Source organism: Haliotis rufescens, unplaced genomic scaffold (assembly GCF_023055435.1).
Source record: "Haliotis rufescens isolate VD_foot unplaced genomic scaffold, xgHalRufe1.0.p SCAF_19, whole genome shotgun sequence".
Taxonomy (NCBI): Eukaryota; Metazoa; Mollusca; class Gastropoda; order Lepetellida; family Haliotidae; genus Haliotis; species Haliotis rufescens.
The window spans coordinates 6,585,159-6,605,281 of record NW_025963879.1 but is presented as its reverse complement, the minus strand read 5'-3'; the positions used below and the strand labels follow the sequence as shown (position 1 = coordinate 6,605,281).

General features: G+C 37.9%; 1 protein-coding gene across 3 annotated transcripts in view; it reads left to right on the top strand.

The window, feature by feature from the left end:
• Positions 1 to 20,123, top strand: part of LOC124148411 — a 117,580-nt gene that overhangs the window by 48,976 nt on the left and 48,481 nt on the right. For 2 of the 3 annotated variants that reach the window (XM_046519491.2, XM_046519490.2), the window contains exons 3-4: positions 9,832 to 9,957; positions 10,048 to 10,142. In XM_046519491.2, coding sequence (XP_046375447.2) covers positions 9,832 to 9,957; positions 10,048 to 10,142 — 221 coding nt within the window. The remainder of the gene's footprint in view (positions 1 to 9,831; positions 9,958 to 10,047; positions 10,143 to 20,123) is intronic. The other variant, XM_046519492.2, reaches the window with a different exon arrangement.

Below are 20,123 nucleotides of genomic sequence, written 5' to 3'. Positions count from 1 at the left end.
TCCAGTGGAAGTGGTCCAGAACCCCAATTACCTATACTACTTGATGAGACGACGTCCTGTGGTGTTTTCATCTGTAATATCTGTATGAGATAGAATGTCTTTTATGATGGGTTTAAAGAGACGTTCTTTCTTGTCTTTGATCATTGCTGGATCTGAGGTGGGATTTATGCAACTCAATCCATCTATATAGTATAGAATGACACTATGGTGCTCCTTAGAAATAGCTACTTGTGTAAATTCAGTGACACAATTGCGCACATTGGCAAAATTATTTTCCTGTATTATTTCAGTTTCCTGTCGATCCACTCCTCTTTTCAGTTTAGGTTTCATGTCCCATCGAAATATATCACAGACATGTGTTGCAGGCCGACATCGTTCCATTCATATCCTGCGCCCCATTTCCTGTCAGGTAATGTACAGTTTAGATCCCGCCTCCTTTCTTACAAGTCTTCATTGTAAGAAGATCCGGTCTAGAGTAGGTCTTAGGCAACCCATGCTTGCTTTAAAAAGCGACTATGCTTGTTGTAAGAGGCGACTAACGGGATCGGATGGTCAAGCTCGCTGACTTGGTTGATGCATGTCATCGTATCCCAATTACGTTGATCGATCCTCATGATGTCAATCACTGGATTTTCTGATCCAGACTCGAGTTTTAACATACAGCCGTCATCATATAGCTGGAATATTGTGTGATCCGCGGTAGAGTAGGTCTTCAGCAACCCATGCTTGCTGTAAAAGGCGACGATGCTTGTCGAAAGAGGCGACTAACGGGATCATGTGGTCAGGCTCCCTGACTTGGTTGATGCATGTCATCGAATCCCAATTGCGTGGATCGATGCTCATGATGCCAATCACTAGATTGTCTGGTCCAGACTCGATTATTTACAGACCGCCGTCATATAGCTTGAATATTGCTGAGTGCGGCGTTAAACAACAAACAATCAATCAATCATGAAGTGTGTTTGAAGAAAGCCGTGCCTTACTTGTGCAACATAAACAGTTTCCAAATTCTTCTCTCAACCCTGTCAGTGACTTGGCAATAAACAGACCTGGAACAGGGCATATATTCACCTGGGACTAGATGTTCGAAACGATCGTGCGTAAACAACGAACTAAACCTAACCCTTGGTTTTTAGTCTCAAAATTGCGGGTACAGTAATGTCATTCACTTTAAATAGACGTTGCATTCAGTGAAGTTGGAATTGGAAAGAACATTTGTTTAGGTTATGCTGAAAATGGATAAAAATGAACGTTCTTTGGGTGTGTCTTTGAGTCGTACCAACGCAAGATGAGCTGCTGATGACGGGATTACCACCGAATGCCGCACGGTTGCGTTTCCCAATGCAATACACAACAAGCTTTATGGAGCTTTATGGTGATATATTTGGGTAAAAAGTTCAAATTTCGTGATGTATTTGAAAACTTAGATTATGGAAAGGATGGAAGAATGTGTTTCTACCGCTGGAGAACGAACGTAACGTTGTTGAGTTACTGCTGGAGAACGAATGTTATGTTGCGAACTGTTTGAAGGTTGCGGCCACTGTAGCCAAACAATGAGGCATATGTCACCCTGTCATTGGGCCATGTTACGACGTAAATTGTAATAAAAAGGTAAATTGTAATACTTGCAGCAAATTGTAATAATTTTGACGTAAATTGCAATAACAACGTAAATTGTAATAATATTTGACGTAAATTGTAATACGCAAATTGTAATAAAAATTGACGTAAATTGTAATAATCTCTACTTGCGGTAAAATGTAATAAATTCTTACGTAAATTGTAATTACCTTACTACCGTAGTGTCCAAGACGCCAATTGACTAGAAATGATCTTTGTCAGTTGAGCTTGCGTTTCACATGTACAATTCGAGAAATACTCTGTATGATCGATGACAAACGTACAAAACTGTTAAGTTAGGGATTAGTCAGTTGGCCACCAGCGGAAAAGAGGCTTAGTTTAGATTTTCGTTCCCACATTTTCCTGTATACCTTAAACCTTTTCTATTGCATAAAGGAGGTATCTGTACACAATTTTCATTGGGTAGTAAGCTTGCAAGTGTGTGCAGGAATTTTCAGGGGGTCAAAATTGCATAAATTGAAGGAAAAATGCATAATTTGACAAAATTGGCTGTAACATTTTTATTAAGTCATTAAACTATCCAAATTATGTCTTTGACTACAGGTAATATGTTCGGTTATCTGAACTTGGCAAACATTCTGTTTCATTTAACTGTTATTCTAATTCTCAGTGGAAACATTGGTAAAAATCATGTTTTTTTACTTCATTTTCAAATCTTGTGAGTAGGTAAAACACTAATTCCATTGAATTGTGACAATAAAACCACTGTAACTGGGTATTAAAATCTGCCTTAACCATTATACTATCCTATACTAAAAACAAAATGAAAATATATTACATAGGGGTTAAGATATTGTATACAATGTTACCCCCCCCCCAAAAAAAAACAACAACCAATTTTGACAAAAATTGCTTATTGAGATATGGTTGTAGATGATGTTGCTGTAGTGGATGAGTGGGATAATTGCAACAATGCTTAAAAACACCAAAATAGTAAACTCATAAAGAAAAATGATGTTTCAAGTTTTTCTGTGAGCACTTATGGTGGCCGTCTTGAATTTCAAGACGGCCGCCATTTGGACCTGTTTTCAAAATCAAGATCTTCAACATGGTCATGTAATATATCATATGAAAGCTTTTTACATTGTCTTTTCAATGATGTACATTATTCACTGACACCTGTGGTAAATTGACCCCCAACAATGAAAAAAGGAAATATTGAAAGCTAATTTCTCTCACGACTTCAACCCATACCCAAATTTAGATTTAAATTAAAATGGACATATTTTCACTCAAAATTGTAGATATACAGCACTTTTGTCTGAGCATTTCACTAGTTTATAATTGGAGTGAAGAAACAAACATGAGAATACTTGTAGTATAATGAAGTATTAAAAATAAAATGTGAAATAATGTCATCTCTAGTCACCGTCAGAGTCCGTCTCATCTGGAGAGGTAGGTAAGTTGTTTCTGTTTAGGCATGACATAGCACAACTGCATCCAAGGGAACATCCTATGATGTTCTTGGCGCAGCTACACCTGAATGAGGAGCATCTGCCTGTTGTGCATTTACAGGTGAGCAATTCTAGACACAGTGCTGGCATTCATTCCTGTGTCATTGGGATGGGTTCTATGACATCGTCTGTAGACGTCCACCTATACCCTTCTGGTGGTGGAATGTCAGCCTTTCCTGTGTGTGCAGAACACCACGTGATGCACTGGTCATCACTTGTCATCAAAGTGTACAATCCAGCATCGACTTAAACTAGCATTAATACACTTACAGCTGACATGTTCCACAGAGTTGGAGACCTAGAGGAACTTCCACCACACAACCTCTACTCAGATGTCAGCACCAGTGCATCACGTGGTGTTCTGCACACAAAGGAAAGGCTGACATTCCACCACCAAAAGAGAATCGGTGGTCGTCTACTGAGGATGTCATAGAACCCATCCCAATGACCCAGAAACGAATGCCAGCACTGTGTCTAGAATTGCTCACCTGTAAATGCACAACAGGCAGCATCTTCCCGAGGCAAGGGAGTTAACTGACTTTAAAAGTCCAGTTTCCACCCTTGCCGAACTAGGCTGGAATTCCTGGGCTCGATCGTAGCGCCACCAGTGGCTATTACGAGCTATGTCCCTTCTATGCCTCTCCTAGGGACCAATCAGATTCCACCTCTCGCATCACTTGCATTTGTTTCAAACAAAACGGTAAATCAAAACGATAATCAAGATCTATATTGTGATAAAACGAGTCTTACATCGCGAAGTGCATCAAATCACGTGAGCACCTTGATTAAAAACATGAAAAGATTTAGAAAATATCTGTTGACAACGAGCTAGCGGTGCACATGCTTTGCAAATCCTGCAGTCGACCGAAATCTACATTACACTTTACGAACCGGATTTCGATTTTGGTGCGCAATTTTGATTGGACTATGCATAGACTCGTTAGTCCAGCCAAAATCTAACTCCATAATACCAGCCTAGTTCGGCAAGGGTGGAAACTGGACTTTTATAGTCAGTTAACTCACTTGCCTCGGGAAGATGAACAGGCAGATGCTCCTCATCCAGTTGGAGCTGCGCCAAGAACATCATAGGATGTTCCCCTGGATGCAGTTGTGCTATGTCATGCCTAAACAGAAACAACTTACCTACCTTTCCAGAAGAGATGGACTCTGACGGTGACTAGAGGTGACATTATTTCACAGCCCTTGAATCTGTGATGTAATTTTTAATACTTCATAATACTACAAGTATTCTCATGTTTTTTTCACTCAAACGATAAACTAGTGAAATGCTCAGACAAAAGTGCAGTATATCCACAATTTTGAGTGAAACGATGTCCATTTTATTAAAATACTACTTTGGAGGTTGGTTGGTGTTGCTAGAGAAATTAGCTTTCGATATATCATTTATTGTATTATTGGGGGATACGATTACCACAGAAGTCAGTGAATAAGGTACATCATTGAAAAGACAATGTAAAAAAGCTTTCATATGATATATTACATGACCATGTTGTAGAACTAAAGTGCAGTGTATCTACAATTTTGAGTGAAAATATGTCCATTTCAATTTAAATCTAAATTTTGATATGGGTTGAAGTCGTGAGAGAAATTGGATTTCAATATTTCCTTTTTTCATTGTTGGGGGTCAATTTACCACAGGAGTCAGTGAATAATGTACATCATTGAAAGGAAAATGTAAAAAGCTTTCATATGATATATTACATGACCATGTTGAAGAACTATATAAGATCTTGATTTTGAAAACAGGTCCAAATGGCGGCCATCTTGAAATTCAAGATGGTCACCATAAATGCACGCAGAAAAACTTGAAACATCATTTTTCTTTATGAGTTTACTATTTTGGTGTTTTTAAGCATTGTTGCAATTATCCCACTCATCCACTACAGCAACATCATCTACAACCATATTTCAATAAGCAATTTTTGTCAAAATTGGTTTTTGGGGGGTGGGGTAACATTGTATACAATATCTCAACCCCTATGTAATATATTTTCATTTTGTTTTTTGTATAGGATAGTATAATGGTTAAGGCAGATTTTAATACCCAGTTATAGTGGTTTTATTGTCACAATTCAATGGAATTAGTGTTTTACCTCCTCACAAGATTTGAAAATGAAGTAAAAAAACATAATTTTTATCAATGTTTCCACTGAGAATTAGAATAACAGTTAAATGAAACAAAATGTTTGCCAAATTCAGATAACCGAACATATTACCTGTAGTCAAAGACTTAATAAAAATGTTACAGCCAATTTTGTCAAATTATGCATTTTTCCTTCAATTTATGCAATTTTGACCCCCTGAAAATTCCTGCACACACTTGCAGGCTTACTACCCAATGAAAATTGTGTACAGATACCTCCTCTATGCAATAGAAAAGGTTTAAGGTATACAGGAAAATGTGGGAACGAAAATCTTGTTTTTCACCCCTGGCCAACTGACTAGATGGTTGGTATAGGCTTCATCGTACAATCGTCATTAAGGGGTGGTGTCAACATCGATAAATTTAAATGACTGAAAGATCGATCATCGGGTTCAAAATGATGGGTGACACAACCGTATATTCGACAAATAACTTAATTGTGACCTATTGTTCAATACCCTTATAAGGCTATTCAAGATGTATTTTGCATGACTTGCTTCAACAGTACGTTAACCAGTTCGACACGACTGAACGAGTGATGACGAAGGGTACAAACACAGGCTGGTCAACCAGTGTGTCGATTTGCAGTGGAAACGCTGTACGAGTTGATAAGGAGTACATGATCCTTTTCTTGAAACAAACGAGGGAATTTAATCATATCTATACAATTCATTTTATTTTGACGAAGAATTCAAATACAACAAATGAGTTGACAGATCCCGTGCATACACAAATAACATCCGGTATCTTCGGATAACTCTTGTACAGTTTCAAAGAGTATACGGATTATCATAAATTTTTTTGCAATCAATTGCTTAAATATATCTGCTTGTATCCAAATAGAAAGGAATGGAAAATTTATAATGAAAATATGTTTGTCACTAAAGTAAATTTTCTCTTTGACCTTGAAACGTACTTGAAGATCATTAAACTCGACAATCGTTGGTGGATTGCGCCAAGAAACCTTGATACGAAATATATACGTACAATAATCTCCTGAAAACATAACCTCCTCTGAAAGATTAAGAGGATTAAAGTAATTTGGGCTAACATCAAGCACTGTAATAACATACTCTCTTAAAATTCCAATGAAATGACTGGTGACTTACCAAAAAGTCAAATTATATTTTGCTCCGATTTTCTTTTACCTAGTTCTAATTGCCTACCCGTATCACTTTTTTTCTGAAATTGAGTTAAAACTTCTAAATTTGAGACTGCAATATATGTCTTCAGAGGGTATTTCATACACTATGTAACAACTGTTTTACCCCATTTCAAATTTGGTTTCATGCTGAATCGCTCTTTTCAACTACTGCTAACACGCTTTAAATGCAAGGAAAGCATCCCAAACATATATTTTGATATATAAATACATTGTGTTGATAACCACGTACTTAACCTACAGAAATAACACTCCAGTGAGTTTATATTCATGTATATACAACAATGTTCGATATATCAAGTTTCAAAAAGTACCACACCCCACACTAAGTCATACTTAATGACGATTGTACGATAAACCCTGTACCAACCCTGACAAGGATAGGTTCTAGTCATTTAACGCCTTTGACACTAAACTTATAAGGTTATTACAATTTACGTAAGAAGTTATTACATTTTACCGCAAGTTGAGATTATTACAATTTACGTCAATTATTATTACAATTTGCGTATTACAATTTACGTCAAATTGTATTACAATTTACGTTGTTATTACAATTTACGTCAAAATTATAACAATTTGCTGCAAGTATTACAATTTACCCTTTTATTACAATTTACGTCGTAACAGGCCATCTGCTTGCCCTGACGATGCGGCATTTGTAGCCAAGTGAAGACAGATCTGGTGATTTTGGAAGGGAACATCATTTGACAGCACTACATGGACTAATCTCTCGACGTGTTTCCAACAGAATCACCGGGCCTCTTTCAACATAATAACACAAGGCCCCATTCAACGTCTTACCTTGGCCAGCACACTCACCAGACTTCTCAACTTATCCAACTTGTGGGACCACCAAGCTAGAAAACGACAAGGTCGCCCATTTAACAAGGATCATTAAGCACACACATCATCTTTCTTGACATTGGTACTGTTATTAGGAGCAAACAATGTTAGTTGGTTGGTAACATTTGTTTTGCGCGTCATTTGAGGGTATTGCAGTAATCTATTATGTTTATATCGTAAGTTTTTAACCAAGGAAGGTTTAATTATGCGTTTTGGGCATATCACAGCAGGACAAGGGGAGTCAATAACCTTGTCTAAGGATACAACACAGTGACTTGCATGATATGGCCTCATGAAATGGAAGATAAGTGTTACAGTCATACTGTAGATCATGCTCATGTCTCGATGTCAAAGATAATGGCCTGGCCTTGCTCACTAAATACTCTGTATTGATGAGGACGGACATATTGCAGCCGAGACTTTTGAGATTATTATACCCCCGTTCACGAAGTAAATCAGGGGTATATAGCGTTCCGTCCGAGCTTTTGTACGGCCCATAACTTTTTAACTATGCACCCTAGCTTCACCAAACTTTCTACACACATTAACCACAATGAGTACTTGTGCCATTTGGTAGTTTGAAGATTCTGATTTTGTTTAATTTTTGCCGTTTCCATGGAAATATTAGAAACTTAAACTTTTAGGGTGGGTGTTTTGTACGGCCCATATCTTTTTAACCATGCACCCTAGCTTCACCAAACTTGCTACACACATGTACAACAATGAGTACTTTTGCCTTTTGCTAGTTTGAAGATTCAGAATTTTTTAATTTTTCCCGTTTCCATGGAATCATGGTAAAGATACATTTTGGGTAGAGTTATTGTACGATCCATGTTTACAATATTATGTATCCTAGCTTCAGCAAACTTGCTACATTAACCACTATGATTTTTTTTTATCTTTCATAAGATTCTGAAAGTTTCCTCTTTTGCTGTTTTCATGGAAACATGATGGAATTTAGAAATTTTGATGACTGGTTTTGTATAGCTAATATATTTTCCAAAATTGTTTCCACTCATGTAGATCATCATAAGTATCTGTGCTTGTGTCAGTTTGAATTTATGAATTCTTTACCATATCTCTAAAGGCTAGATGGAAATTATTAATTTATTGATTTTGTTATATGATATTGTTCCATTTTTTATGTGTTTTTATATCAACAATTTTTGGTCCTTTTGATAATTCTTCTTATGTAACTCCTCAATCAAATTTTTATTCAAAGGTGTTCATGTTGATCTACTTCCTCGTAGTGAACACTGGTAACATGGGAGATTTGGGGGGGTTAATTGTCACTGGAACTCCATCCTAATTTTTAAAACATTGAAGTTAAAATCATTTAGAAATATGTAATATTTCATTAATTAACAAACTATTTACTATTTGTTGTTGACCAGCGGGGATAACGGGGGTATGTGAGCTGTGTTCACTTCTTTCTTGTTTTTCAAGCAGATGGAGGCTAAGGAGTTGTTTTTTTTACAAAATTATGATCTGTTTTTGTTGGGTTTTTTTTTAAAACACCCAGAAATTAAATAGTCCAACCTCAGAGTGATCCCCATATCATAACAGACACATGTCTGTCGTGTTGCCTAATACGTTGACGTTCGCATGACGTTCGTTTGCACGCCTCCAGACACATCCACGCAAAAACCGATAATCAAGAGTGAATATGGACCCATCTGAAAACATTACACACGAACATTAGTGATTCTCCCACTTTCTAACGCCCTAACACCATTTGCGTCTGGCTAGAATGTATCGATTTGTTAACGGTGGTACAACACATGGTCACCGTGGACGCATAATAGCTGCATGCAGACAATTTCTAATCGTGTGGTCAGAAGCCTGGCGCAAACGAACAGCGATTTCATTGGCAGTCATTTGTATTTTTTAAATCCATAGAACTCTTGTTTGTTTTCTTAACAAATCAGATAAGTTTCAATGGTAAACCCCCAAAAGCGAAAATAACAGTGTTATGCATTTAAGATGTCCTACCTGGACATTGATAACTTCAGCATGTGTCGTCGCAAGATGCGAGGTACGGTGCCCCAATTCATCCGAAAGAAGCGCTGCTTTTCAAACTGGACAGCGTGAGTCACCGCAGAGGTTGTAGTAAGCACTATGTGGAAACTCAATACTATCCCTTGTTCTCATTTAATGAAGGGTGGGACGACTACTTGTTTCTAAAAACAAGGGACCACTTCTATGACCGTCTACGCTATCCACTGCAAGTCCATTCCTTGTGAGATCATGCATGTCTATTAGTTTGTAAATGTCCTTCACATGTCTAAAAACAAAACCTTTGAAAGCTTTACTATTGTCTTCAATGTTGTAACCATGATCAAAAACTTTGAGCAAGAGTCGTATACATCCTCTTTGAACCATTTATATTTACGTTACAGTATAGCACATATAGTGGATAGTCTCTAGATGTAGATCTCTAGGTACGAAGTAAGTCGTAATAAGACATGTCTACGGTTAGAATTCGCCGCTACAATAGGTATGCACATACTACATCAGAGCTGGCTACACAGACGTATGGTGAAACTGCGTGTTTGCTGTGTCAGAATGCCTTGACGAGGCAGGCCACCAACTGTATCAGAAGGTGCACATACAAGATCTGTACATGGGGAAGGTGAAGGTCCTGGACCAGCATCAAGAGATAGAGCTCATCAGTGCCCGCTTCCTGAGAGGTACGTGAGCAAATATGTCATATATAAGGCCATTTTACTTTGCATTCATCAACATGCGTCGATAAGGTAACAATGATGTATGTTTTTCAGATGAGATGAGGGAGGAAAAGGAAAAGAAAGAGGAAGAGCTTGGTATAGCAAAGAGGAGGCTTGACGATCAAAACATGAACTTCTATAAGCAGTTTGTGAGTGGTAGAATTTAGATAAGGGATGAGATAAGAGCCTACCAATTGACTTTCGTTCCATATTGTCCTTTTTGTCCATATCCTGCGAGAACTGAGAGGTCATGACAGTGTGATCATTTGGGCAATATTTGTGTACTACGATCAGAAATGTATTTATCTTTTAAGGCCACACAAAAAATACAGCAGTCGTAATAATTGTACCGTAACGAAGACCAAATAAACAATAATTTCTTCAACGCCAAACCAAAATACATGTATCAGCGCAAAGTTCCAACGTTTAATGTGACATGAACTAATTTTATATAAATATAATTTCAAAAGAACCAGACAAAACGCATCATGGTTTATGTCCGTATATAAAACAATATTTGGGGGCAGTTGTGTGACGGTATTAGGGCTACATTTTAAGCGTGAACGTAGTGCAATCTTGACAGGCGGAAATATGTACATAAACAATGACACCCACCAGCTGTGTTATAATACAAATATTATCCAGAAACCAGAACAGTCTATTATCGTACATTGCGCACATAGGCGACATGAAACGCTAAAAAGCGTACAAAGGGTACAATGCTCTGCTCTCCTCCACTCCTGTAACGTGTACACAGATTCTAAAAGGATACAGATAGGTAGTATGTTCTTAGGGTTTCGTTACACATGCAAATCTCATTTACTCAAACCTTTTAAGTAGAAACATTAAAATCTTAATTGTGTTTGGACAGTAAATTAGTACTTATAATAGCTAACCTGATAACAAATGAAATATGTGAGAGTGTAATATATTTGTAAGTTCCATATGTCCCATATCCTTGATTTTCAGTGTATTATGTCTGTTATGATCAATATATGCATGGATGTATTTAAAAGGCTAATGCAATGGCATAGAAAAAAACCGAAATAGGTCCCAAACTACATCATAAGTTATTCCCTAAACCGCATGGTTACTGCACATTTAAATGTCATAAAAATTACATGATGTAGGCTGGGAATTCGAAAAACAGCAACAAAGTTTAAGAATATACTGGCAAAAAGACAATATCACAAGTTAACACCACACAAAATTAATGTTCGCTCGTTTCAGAGAAAAAACATTGCATGTCTTTGAAGCTTGTGTCTTGTGGCCATGTCAGACTGTGTTGATTTTAACTGATTTCAAATCATCAGCTATTTTATTGTACAAGTTATGCCAATTCTATGGTTTTATACAATTCTTGTGCATACACGTCTTTATGCTCTTTTGTGTGTTCTCATACTCATCCCATTTTCAATGTGCCCAGGTCATACATATTACTTACAATATTGTGATGAGCGCAAATAAGCCTTAGACTGCCTAAGTCAGCCTCTTATCTATTCACAAGAACTACTACTACTACTACTACTACTACTACTACTACCTCGTTAGAAATACTTAAGTTCCAAATAGTGCGGATAAAACAAGGTTGAGTTCCTTTATTGCTATCACACGTTTTAAATACAACGTTCCTCCATTACCTATGCATACATATGGTTAGCAGTTTGGTCTTTAATTTTAACCAACGAATCAAGTCACGGCCTGGTTCCTGCGAGAGGGAGACCGACGACAAATAAGCGCTCAGATTTACTTTGCACAGTAAACGACAATATTAGTAGTTGCCTTGCAACACCTACCTCAGCCTTGCGGCCATCTACTGTAAAGTAGGGGATATTTAAGGTGAAACTATAGGAAAGTCCCCAAATGTCTGGCAATGAAAGTGAGTGATTTATGTCGCAAGATCATTTCCGAAGGAATCAAGATCCGAAACACAATATTATGACAGTCGGACAGTAAGTGCAAGGGGTGGTATGCCAGATTACATACGATCATTAAGGAAGCAACAGCTTTGATCACGCGGCCATTGCAACGTGCTGAACGTTTACGGGTCACAGGCATGTTGCAGGTAGGCACACGTCAAAATATTGTCGCCCAAACGCTGCATGTTCCTCAACCTGTCATCAGTAGATTGTCGGCCCCATACCAACAAACACATAACGTCGATAATCGACGCCTCTTTGGACTCCCAAGGGCAACGACTCCAGCCAAGAACTGATTAGTCAGAACGATGGCTTTAAGAAATCGGTGCAAACTGCCACTTAGTTAAGGACCGGTTTCAATAGACAACTGGTGTAAGAGAACATGACCACACTGTATGAAAACGTCTGCACAGATGGCATTTGCGTGCACGACGTTCACGTGTCATCCCTCATTTTACTGCACGTCATTTGAATTAGAGGCGTCAGTTGTGTAGGGAACATCAGCTCTGGGAAACTCGACTTTGGGCTGATGTCACGTTTTCTGACGAATGGAGGATGACTCTCGATCGAAGGAATCAAGTTTGGAGACGTCTTAATAAGAGTTGTTTGGACGTTAAAGACCTACAACATGATCGTTTTTTGGGTGGGGTGTTATCACAGTGACTTGCCGAACATCGCTCCATATTGTCCATGGCAGCGTCACAGGTCAATACTATCGGGACATCATTGCACCACCGTGTTGGGCAACGTTTCATCTTTCAAGATGATCATGCACGTGCTCATCGTGCCAGGACTGTGACCCAATTCCACCAACAGCCTCCAACAGCCAAACATGTTATGCCATGGCTAGCACCCAGTCCTGAACTACTCATTGGAACAACAAGAGTCAAGATGACATTTGTCAAGAATTCGTGCATGTCTGGCCAACAGAGTTTTTTTTTCTCTCGATAATATAAGATAGCTACAATAAAGAAGGAAGCGTCGTTTATTTCACGACGAAACATTGTTCTGTCACGACGTCATTTCTGAAGATTCGAACATGCGCTCGCAATTTAATGACGTCGCAATTTTTTGGAAGTTTCAAGTGAGTTGTTCCCTAGTGATGCAACGCATGTAAACGCAATGGCCGAACGCTCGCATTTAAAAGTTGGGAGAGATATGACAATCGGTATTGGGAAAAAGCTACAGATAATCGACGTGAGAATATCCGGCGGGAAATATCAAAAGGAAACACCCTATTCGTAGAATAGACCCTATTCGTAAAATATTGTCGAGGTCGGATTGTATTCATAGAGCCATCATATTTAAATACAGATAACTATTTTTAAAGCTTGGATTCTTTACTAATATTGTAACGTAACCCCCTGGATGCCACAGGGACATATATGTCCCTCCTCTACAACCCTCACTTTGAAGTCGAATAAAATTCAAAATACATCACCCACACAAATACACATTACAGTTTTGAACAAGCATGAAATACTCATATCCCCCGCCAATATGACATGTCCGGTTGTGTGCAATGCATTATCTCCTGTGAACATATGTTCACTGGACCTTTTAGTAATGGCCTAATTGCAGCACTAAAAAAGTTATTACTGGTCTTGTTTTGCCATCTGCATATTATGATAGAATACGTAACTGTATTTGTAATGAGTAAGGATGAGACATATGGACGAACAACTTCTTTATTACAATTAGGAGCGACATTTCGGTGAAGGTTCTAACACCGTTATCAAGCAAGTGAAGTACAGAATATGGTTGACATGAATATATACAGGATAGGATGCAATGCATGCAGTGTTTATACAGTTGAGTAGGTTTAAGATTCATTTACAGTTGTATTTGTAATGAGATGTGTTAAAACTTCAACAATAATTAGAGATCATTGAGAGCAGGGGTCACCATGAGGTGTACTGAGAAGTACAGCACCAATCATCTGATGATCTGAGTAGTAGACTGGAGTCTGGAATGCTACAGCACTGGCATGATCAGTAAACAACAAGTCCAGTGTAGCTCCTAGATAGTGAGCTGAAGAAAGAAATCTTCAAGTTTGAGTTTTTCACTCAGATCACAGTTGAACTCCCCAGTAACTAGGACATGTTCACATTCATGCTGCTTGGAGAGATCCTGAAGTTTCTGCATGAAATGAGAAAGTGAATGCGACAACCGTGTCCATGACACTTTTGGAGGAACATACACACAAGCAATGCAGAACTTGCCAACAAGAAAGGAAATGTATTCAATACTGCGAGATGACATTACATCACATAGCTGGACACTGTTCTTGAAACATACACAGCAATACCATGTGTAGTGTCTCCTGGATAGACTTTATATCCTGGCAGGTCTCTTTCACTGTAATCATTGATGTGTGTTTCTGTGAAACACATAACATCAAGCACACCAACAAACTTGTCCTTCTTCACATCTTCGAAATGAGCACGGCGGGATCGAACATTCAAGTGAGCTACCTTGAGTCCATCACCATGAATGTTCTCTACAGGGTGTGTCCAGGTGAACAGTTTTTCATTCCTCAATCTAGTCATCTCATCCAATGCTTTTTTGTTTACTACAATTTTGTGTTCATCAAAACCTACAAGCTTAAGGCCTTTCCTTGATTTGACCCTACTGAGCATCGTATACACTTGACCAGGCTGGGCTTGAAAGATGACATGACAGACTTAGCATTGTCTGACACAGAGAACAAGGCTGTTACAGCAGTAATTGGTACTGCATGTTTCAAATTGACAGGACTTCGCTTTCTTGCATCACGGCACTGAGAGGAAATAGACTGATTCGGGTGTCCCCGTTCATGTTACCGGTACCCACTGTGAGGAAGTAGGCTGGTTCAGGTGCCACTGTTCATGTTACCACCATGCACTGTGATGAAGTAGGCTGGTTCGGGTGCCACTTGTAAATTGTGTTTTCACAATAATTCACCATATACCTTGTCAAAGCCCCTTTGTCAAGTGGTATACATCTCAAATAGGTTATTATGGTAACGGTTCTCAGGCAACCCTGTGTAGATGTTTTTGTAGAATATGTAATCGGTTTCTGAGTTATGCTCTTGCTAAGGAAACATTCGTAAAAACTCCCAAACTATCAAAAGGCATGGTTTTCAAGATCTGCTCCGGAAACGAGGACTACCGCTATTTTCAGCCTAAGTCAAAGTCGTTGCCATGGAAACTCGAAAAATATTTATTTTTAAATCCCGAACTATCAAAAGGCACCAGTTTTCCACTAGACCTATTTATGTGCCACTTTGGGTGAAGAAATATTGTACGGTTTTCAAGATCTGCTCCGTAACGAGGACTACCACAATTTTCAGTCTAAGTCAAGGGAATTGCCATGGAAACTCGAAAAATATATTTTTTTTAAATCCCAAACTATCAATAGGCACCAGTTCACCACTAGACCTATCTATTTGCCAAGTTTGGTAAAGAAATATTGTACGGTTTTCAAATTCTGCTCCGGAAATGAGGACTACCGCCATTTTCAGTCTAAGTCGTTGTCTCGGAAACTCGAAAAATAATTTTTTCAAAAATGCCTAACCATCAAAAGGCACCAGTTTACCACTAGACCTATCTATGTGCCAAGTTAGGTGAAGAAATATTGTACGGTTTTCAAGATCTGCTCCGGAAATGAGGACTACCGCCATTTTCAGTCTAAGTCGTTGTCTCGGAAACTCGAAAAATAATTTTTTCAAAAATGCCTAACCATAAAAAGGCACCAGTTTACCACTAGACCTATCTATGTGCCAAGTTAGGTGAAGAAATATTGTACGGTTTTCAAGATCTGCTCCGGAAATGAAGACTACCGCCATTTTCAGTCTAAGTCAAAGTCGTTGCCATGGAAACTCGAAAAATATATTTTTTTTAAATTCCAAATATCAAAAGGCGCCAGTTCATCACAAGACCTATCTATTTGCCAAGTTTGGTAAAGAAATATTGTACGGTTTTCAAGTTCTGCTCCGGAAACGAGGACTACCGCCATTTTAAGTCTAAGTCAAAGTCGTTGTCTCGGAAACTCGAAAAATATTTTTTTCAAAAATCCCAAACTATCAAAAGGCACCAGTTCACCACTAGACCTATCTATGTGCCAAGTTTGGTGAAGAAATATTGTACGGTTCTCAAGATCTGCTCTGGAAACGAGGACTACCGCCATTTTAAGTCTAAGTCAAAGTCGTTGTCTCGGAAACTCGAAAAATATTTTTTTCAAAAATCCCAAACTATCAAAAGGCACCAGTTCACCACTAGACCTATCTATGTGCCAAGTTTGGTGAAGAAATATTGTACGGTTCTCAAGATCTGCTCTGGAAACGAGGATTACCACCATTTTCAGTCTAAGTCAAAGTCGTTGCCATGGAAACTCGTAAAAAATAAACTTTCAAAAATCCCAAACTATCAAAAGGCACCAGTTCACCACAAGACCTATCTATGTGCCAAGTTTGGTTTAGATATCTCCAACGGTTTTTGTGTTCTGCTCCGGAAACGAAATGTGACGGACGGACGGTAGGACGGACGGGCAGCACGCATTCCTATATCCCCCTTCCACTTCATTGCGGGGGATAATAAGGTTGGAAATTTCCTGTTCTGTGATATCATCCACTGGCATTTTAGGCGAAGCAAAAAAATAAAAGTACTGAAAAGGACCTCTGAAAATTAGGTACTTCGTAAATGTCGCCATTTTTTACACATCACTAAAACACCACTCACGGCGTTATTTACAGCATGTTTTGAAATCTAAATATCGAAAAATGAATTTCAAAAAAAGCATATTAGTGATCACGGGTATCTGTCTTTTATGAATTCACGAATGATCATTCCAAAACGTCTCCGATAACCCAAGAATCGTTTAGAATGTTTTGGAAAATACGCAAACACGAACGCTGAAGTGAACTTTACGCCATATTGGATAGTGTTTAGAAAATCACGTTTCAGGTACACCGGTTATGAGACGCCTGTAACATCACGTATATTTCAAAACTCAGCTGCAATACATACATCTTTGAATTCCTCATACATATTAGAATCAAATGACCAATGGTCTTTGTCACCAATACAAAGTGGTTGGATGAAATCAAGCAAAATAAGTTAGGTGTGAAAACGAACGCTGTACTCGAAAAACTGCACTTGTTGGAAATGTAAATAAAGCAAAAATTCAGATTTTACAAACAGTGTAGCATTTTCTCCTATTTTGAGCTATCCATTCGTCTATTCGTTCAAGATATCAGCTCAAAATGTTCAGAATATGCATGGGAAGAGAATCGTAGGAAGAATTAGCGAATTTAAAATAGATACACTGCAATGATTTGATATTTTCAACAAAAGTTGTCAAAGTTACCGTCCTGTGTGACGCCATGATTGACGCAAAATCACGCACAACGACAACGGTATTTATGGGAATTTCTGACTTTTTCCGTTGGTTTCAATGAAACATATAGCAACAAATAACAGTACAAAGATTGTCAGAATGTTTCTGATTACTTACATGTCAAATGTATGTATATACGATCCCTGAATCAACGAAAGTCCCCTCGTAAAATCCTGCGAACTGTTGACAGTGAACACGCCATTTTGTAAAAGTCGGTCATAGGTAGTGATGTCATACGTCAACATTGTTGTACATATTTGGTAATTGGTAAAGGTGAAGGCCCTTGAATGAGTGTGCACACGATCATTGTATCATGCTGTTTACAGTTTCAGTTGATGTAGATTTTGCATATCTTTTATACATTTGTTTACACAATTAATTTCACTTTGGATATTTGTCAACGTTCAAAAGGTATGATATCATACGTAAATATAGGCCACAACATGTATGAACGAACCGTTGATAATCTCCTGTTTGTTTGAAGCTTGTTTACATAAGAATTGAGAGGTTTATAGTGTCGAATACGATATTTCTTTCCTTTGAACAAGTGTTACAAGATGAAGTGTAAATGTAACTGCAACATGTACGTATTTCTAGGGATGTGTAATAGTCAATGTTATAAGTTCATATAACCAATGTCCATGAATGGCCGTTTCATTTTATTTTATAACTAAAACTGAATATATTACTTTAACAAAATGGATAATATTTTTCGGTAAAATATATGCACACATTTCTGAAAGAATTGTCTTGGTCTTGGAATTGTTTTTTTATGTCGTTTGATACACAGAACAGTGATATCTAACGATTCGCCAGGTGCGCGTTAGTCACAAACACTTTAGGAATTATTCCTCTCGTTTTGCATTATATAATCAATAGGTTCATCCTTTTTTCAATATTGTGATCACAGGATATTAACTGTTTACTTTATTTCTTCAGGAATTGTAAAAAGTATAAAAATAAATACCCATGCCAGGTTCCCCGTTAGTTCAACCTTATACGATTATCCAGTTAACTCTATACCAACAAAGATTTCTTCGCATCTTTTATTGTGTAATTCTGAGACGAGATAAAGAGAAATACTAACATATATAATGACAAATTATATGTCCAATATTGAATATAATTTTGGTTGTTTTGAAATATTCTTTTGGGTGTTTCATTGCGTAAATTGATGCCAAACAGGTACGTGTCTTGACCAATTAAGATACACGATAAACTATCAAATTGTTTACATATTCAAGGCTTATTTACTTGGTGAAAGCAGCCATTTTATGTTGTGTCGAAAAAGCGTGAAATTCCGTTTTTTACATCGAGATTGTCCATACCATGAACGAAACTTAGGGGAGATATATATTAATCAAAATACAAGTGTCGTCTTTCTCCGACGTTATCAAAGACATAAAACAAGCCATGACGTCAAAAAAAATGGATTTATCATTTTGGTATTTCATTACATTTGATGATAAGGCCAGTGCTCCATTAATAATGGTGCAACATTAGTCAAATTGCACTTACACAATCAAGAGAATATTGGAATCTAAGGTCTAAGTTATAGGTTAGATAGGGCAATCCTTCTATTACCTCTTTTTTATGAAGTACGATTTCATCATTTCTTATGGGGGTTTTTAATAACTGAACGTATACAGTTTCAATATCGATATTTGTGTTGGAATAGTTTGGTTCCTCGTGAACAAAACACCACGAAAATATATTGTCCTTATCCACAGCTAATTCTCACCAAGTGACCTGAGTTACAATAAACTCGTGCTGAGCATAGCGGAGCCCCCTTTTCTTTGTACGTGTGTAACCTCTGTCGCCTTTTGACGTCATAGAGAAAAATCAGTTTTCGTCAATATACGGCATGCTATTTTTGGCATTGAATGTATGTCGTTATACAAACGCATATAAATCCATTTGATATGTAGTTATGTCGTTCAGATATTTGGCAGTATTTTGTTCGCTGACAGTTTCCATACAGCTTCTTAATAAAAAAAATAATCGTCGCACAGTACTTTTATCGGTGTACGATAAAAAGCGGAAAAAATTAGTTTTTCAACACAAGATAAATTCTCGGACAACACTTAGAAGTGTCTTTTTTTAAAACGGTTTAATAATTGCAGTTAAATTTACACAATCCAATAGGAAATTTAATATTCTCCACCTCTGCGTAATTTAATAGCCAGAGGTTGATCCAGTGCCGCGTGAGCGCAATTCTCGCACAACCTTCACTTTTCTTATCTTAGGAAAATGTGCGTCAGAAAAAGAAATCGGCATCCAGAGGGTAAGGGTGATTAATACTTCTGGGTGCGTCAGTGTTACTCATTGGGTGGGTCACCGTCACCACCCAATTGACGCAAGGGGATCGTTATACATAAGTATTAAGGCTCAGTGTAAATCCAGTCTTTATTTCAGGGAGAGTGGTTGGCATCGACCAAGAGTGTGACGGCGGTCCCGGGAACGTGGGTCCCGAGTCCCTTTTTCATACTAGCATAAACATACAGTTTTACACAAGGATTGACTGTGTATTATTTTCGGTTCATTGATGTGCAAACTATATGAATCCGCAAACTTTATGAAACTTAACAATGACGGACAGTGTCACAATGACGGACAGGCCAAGCTGTGACGCTTAATTATCTAATAGAACTTTTATTATGTGACGTCAGTGCGCCAAGTGTATATATAAAGTAGCTTTATGACAACATTCACATAGAGAATGTAACAAAAGGGTGAAATCCAGTGTAAGAAATATACGATACATATATTATTCTCTTTTTGATAAGTATTTCTAAGGGGACCCTACCTAGTTCGCCATAAAGCGTGGGGTTGAGG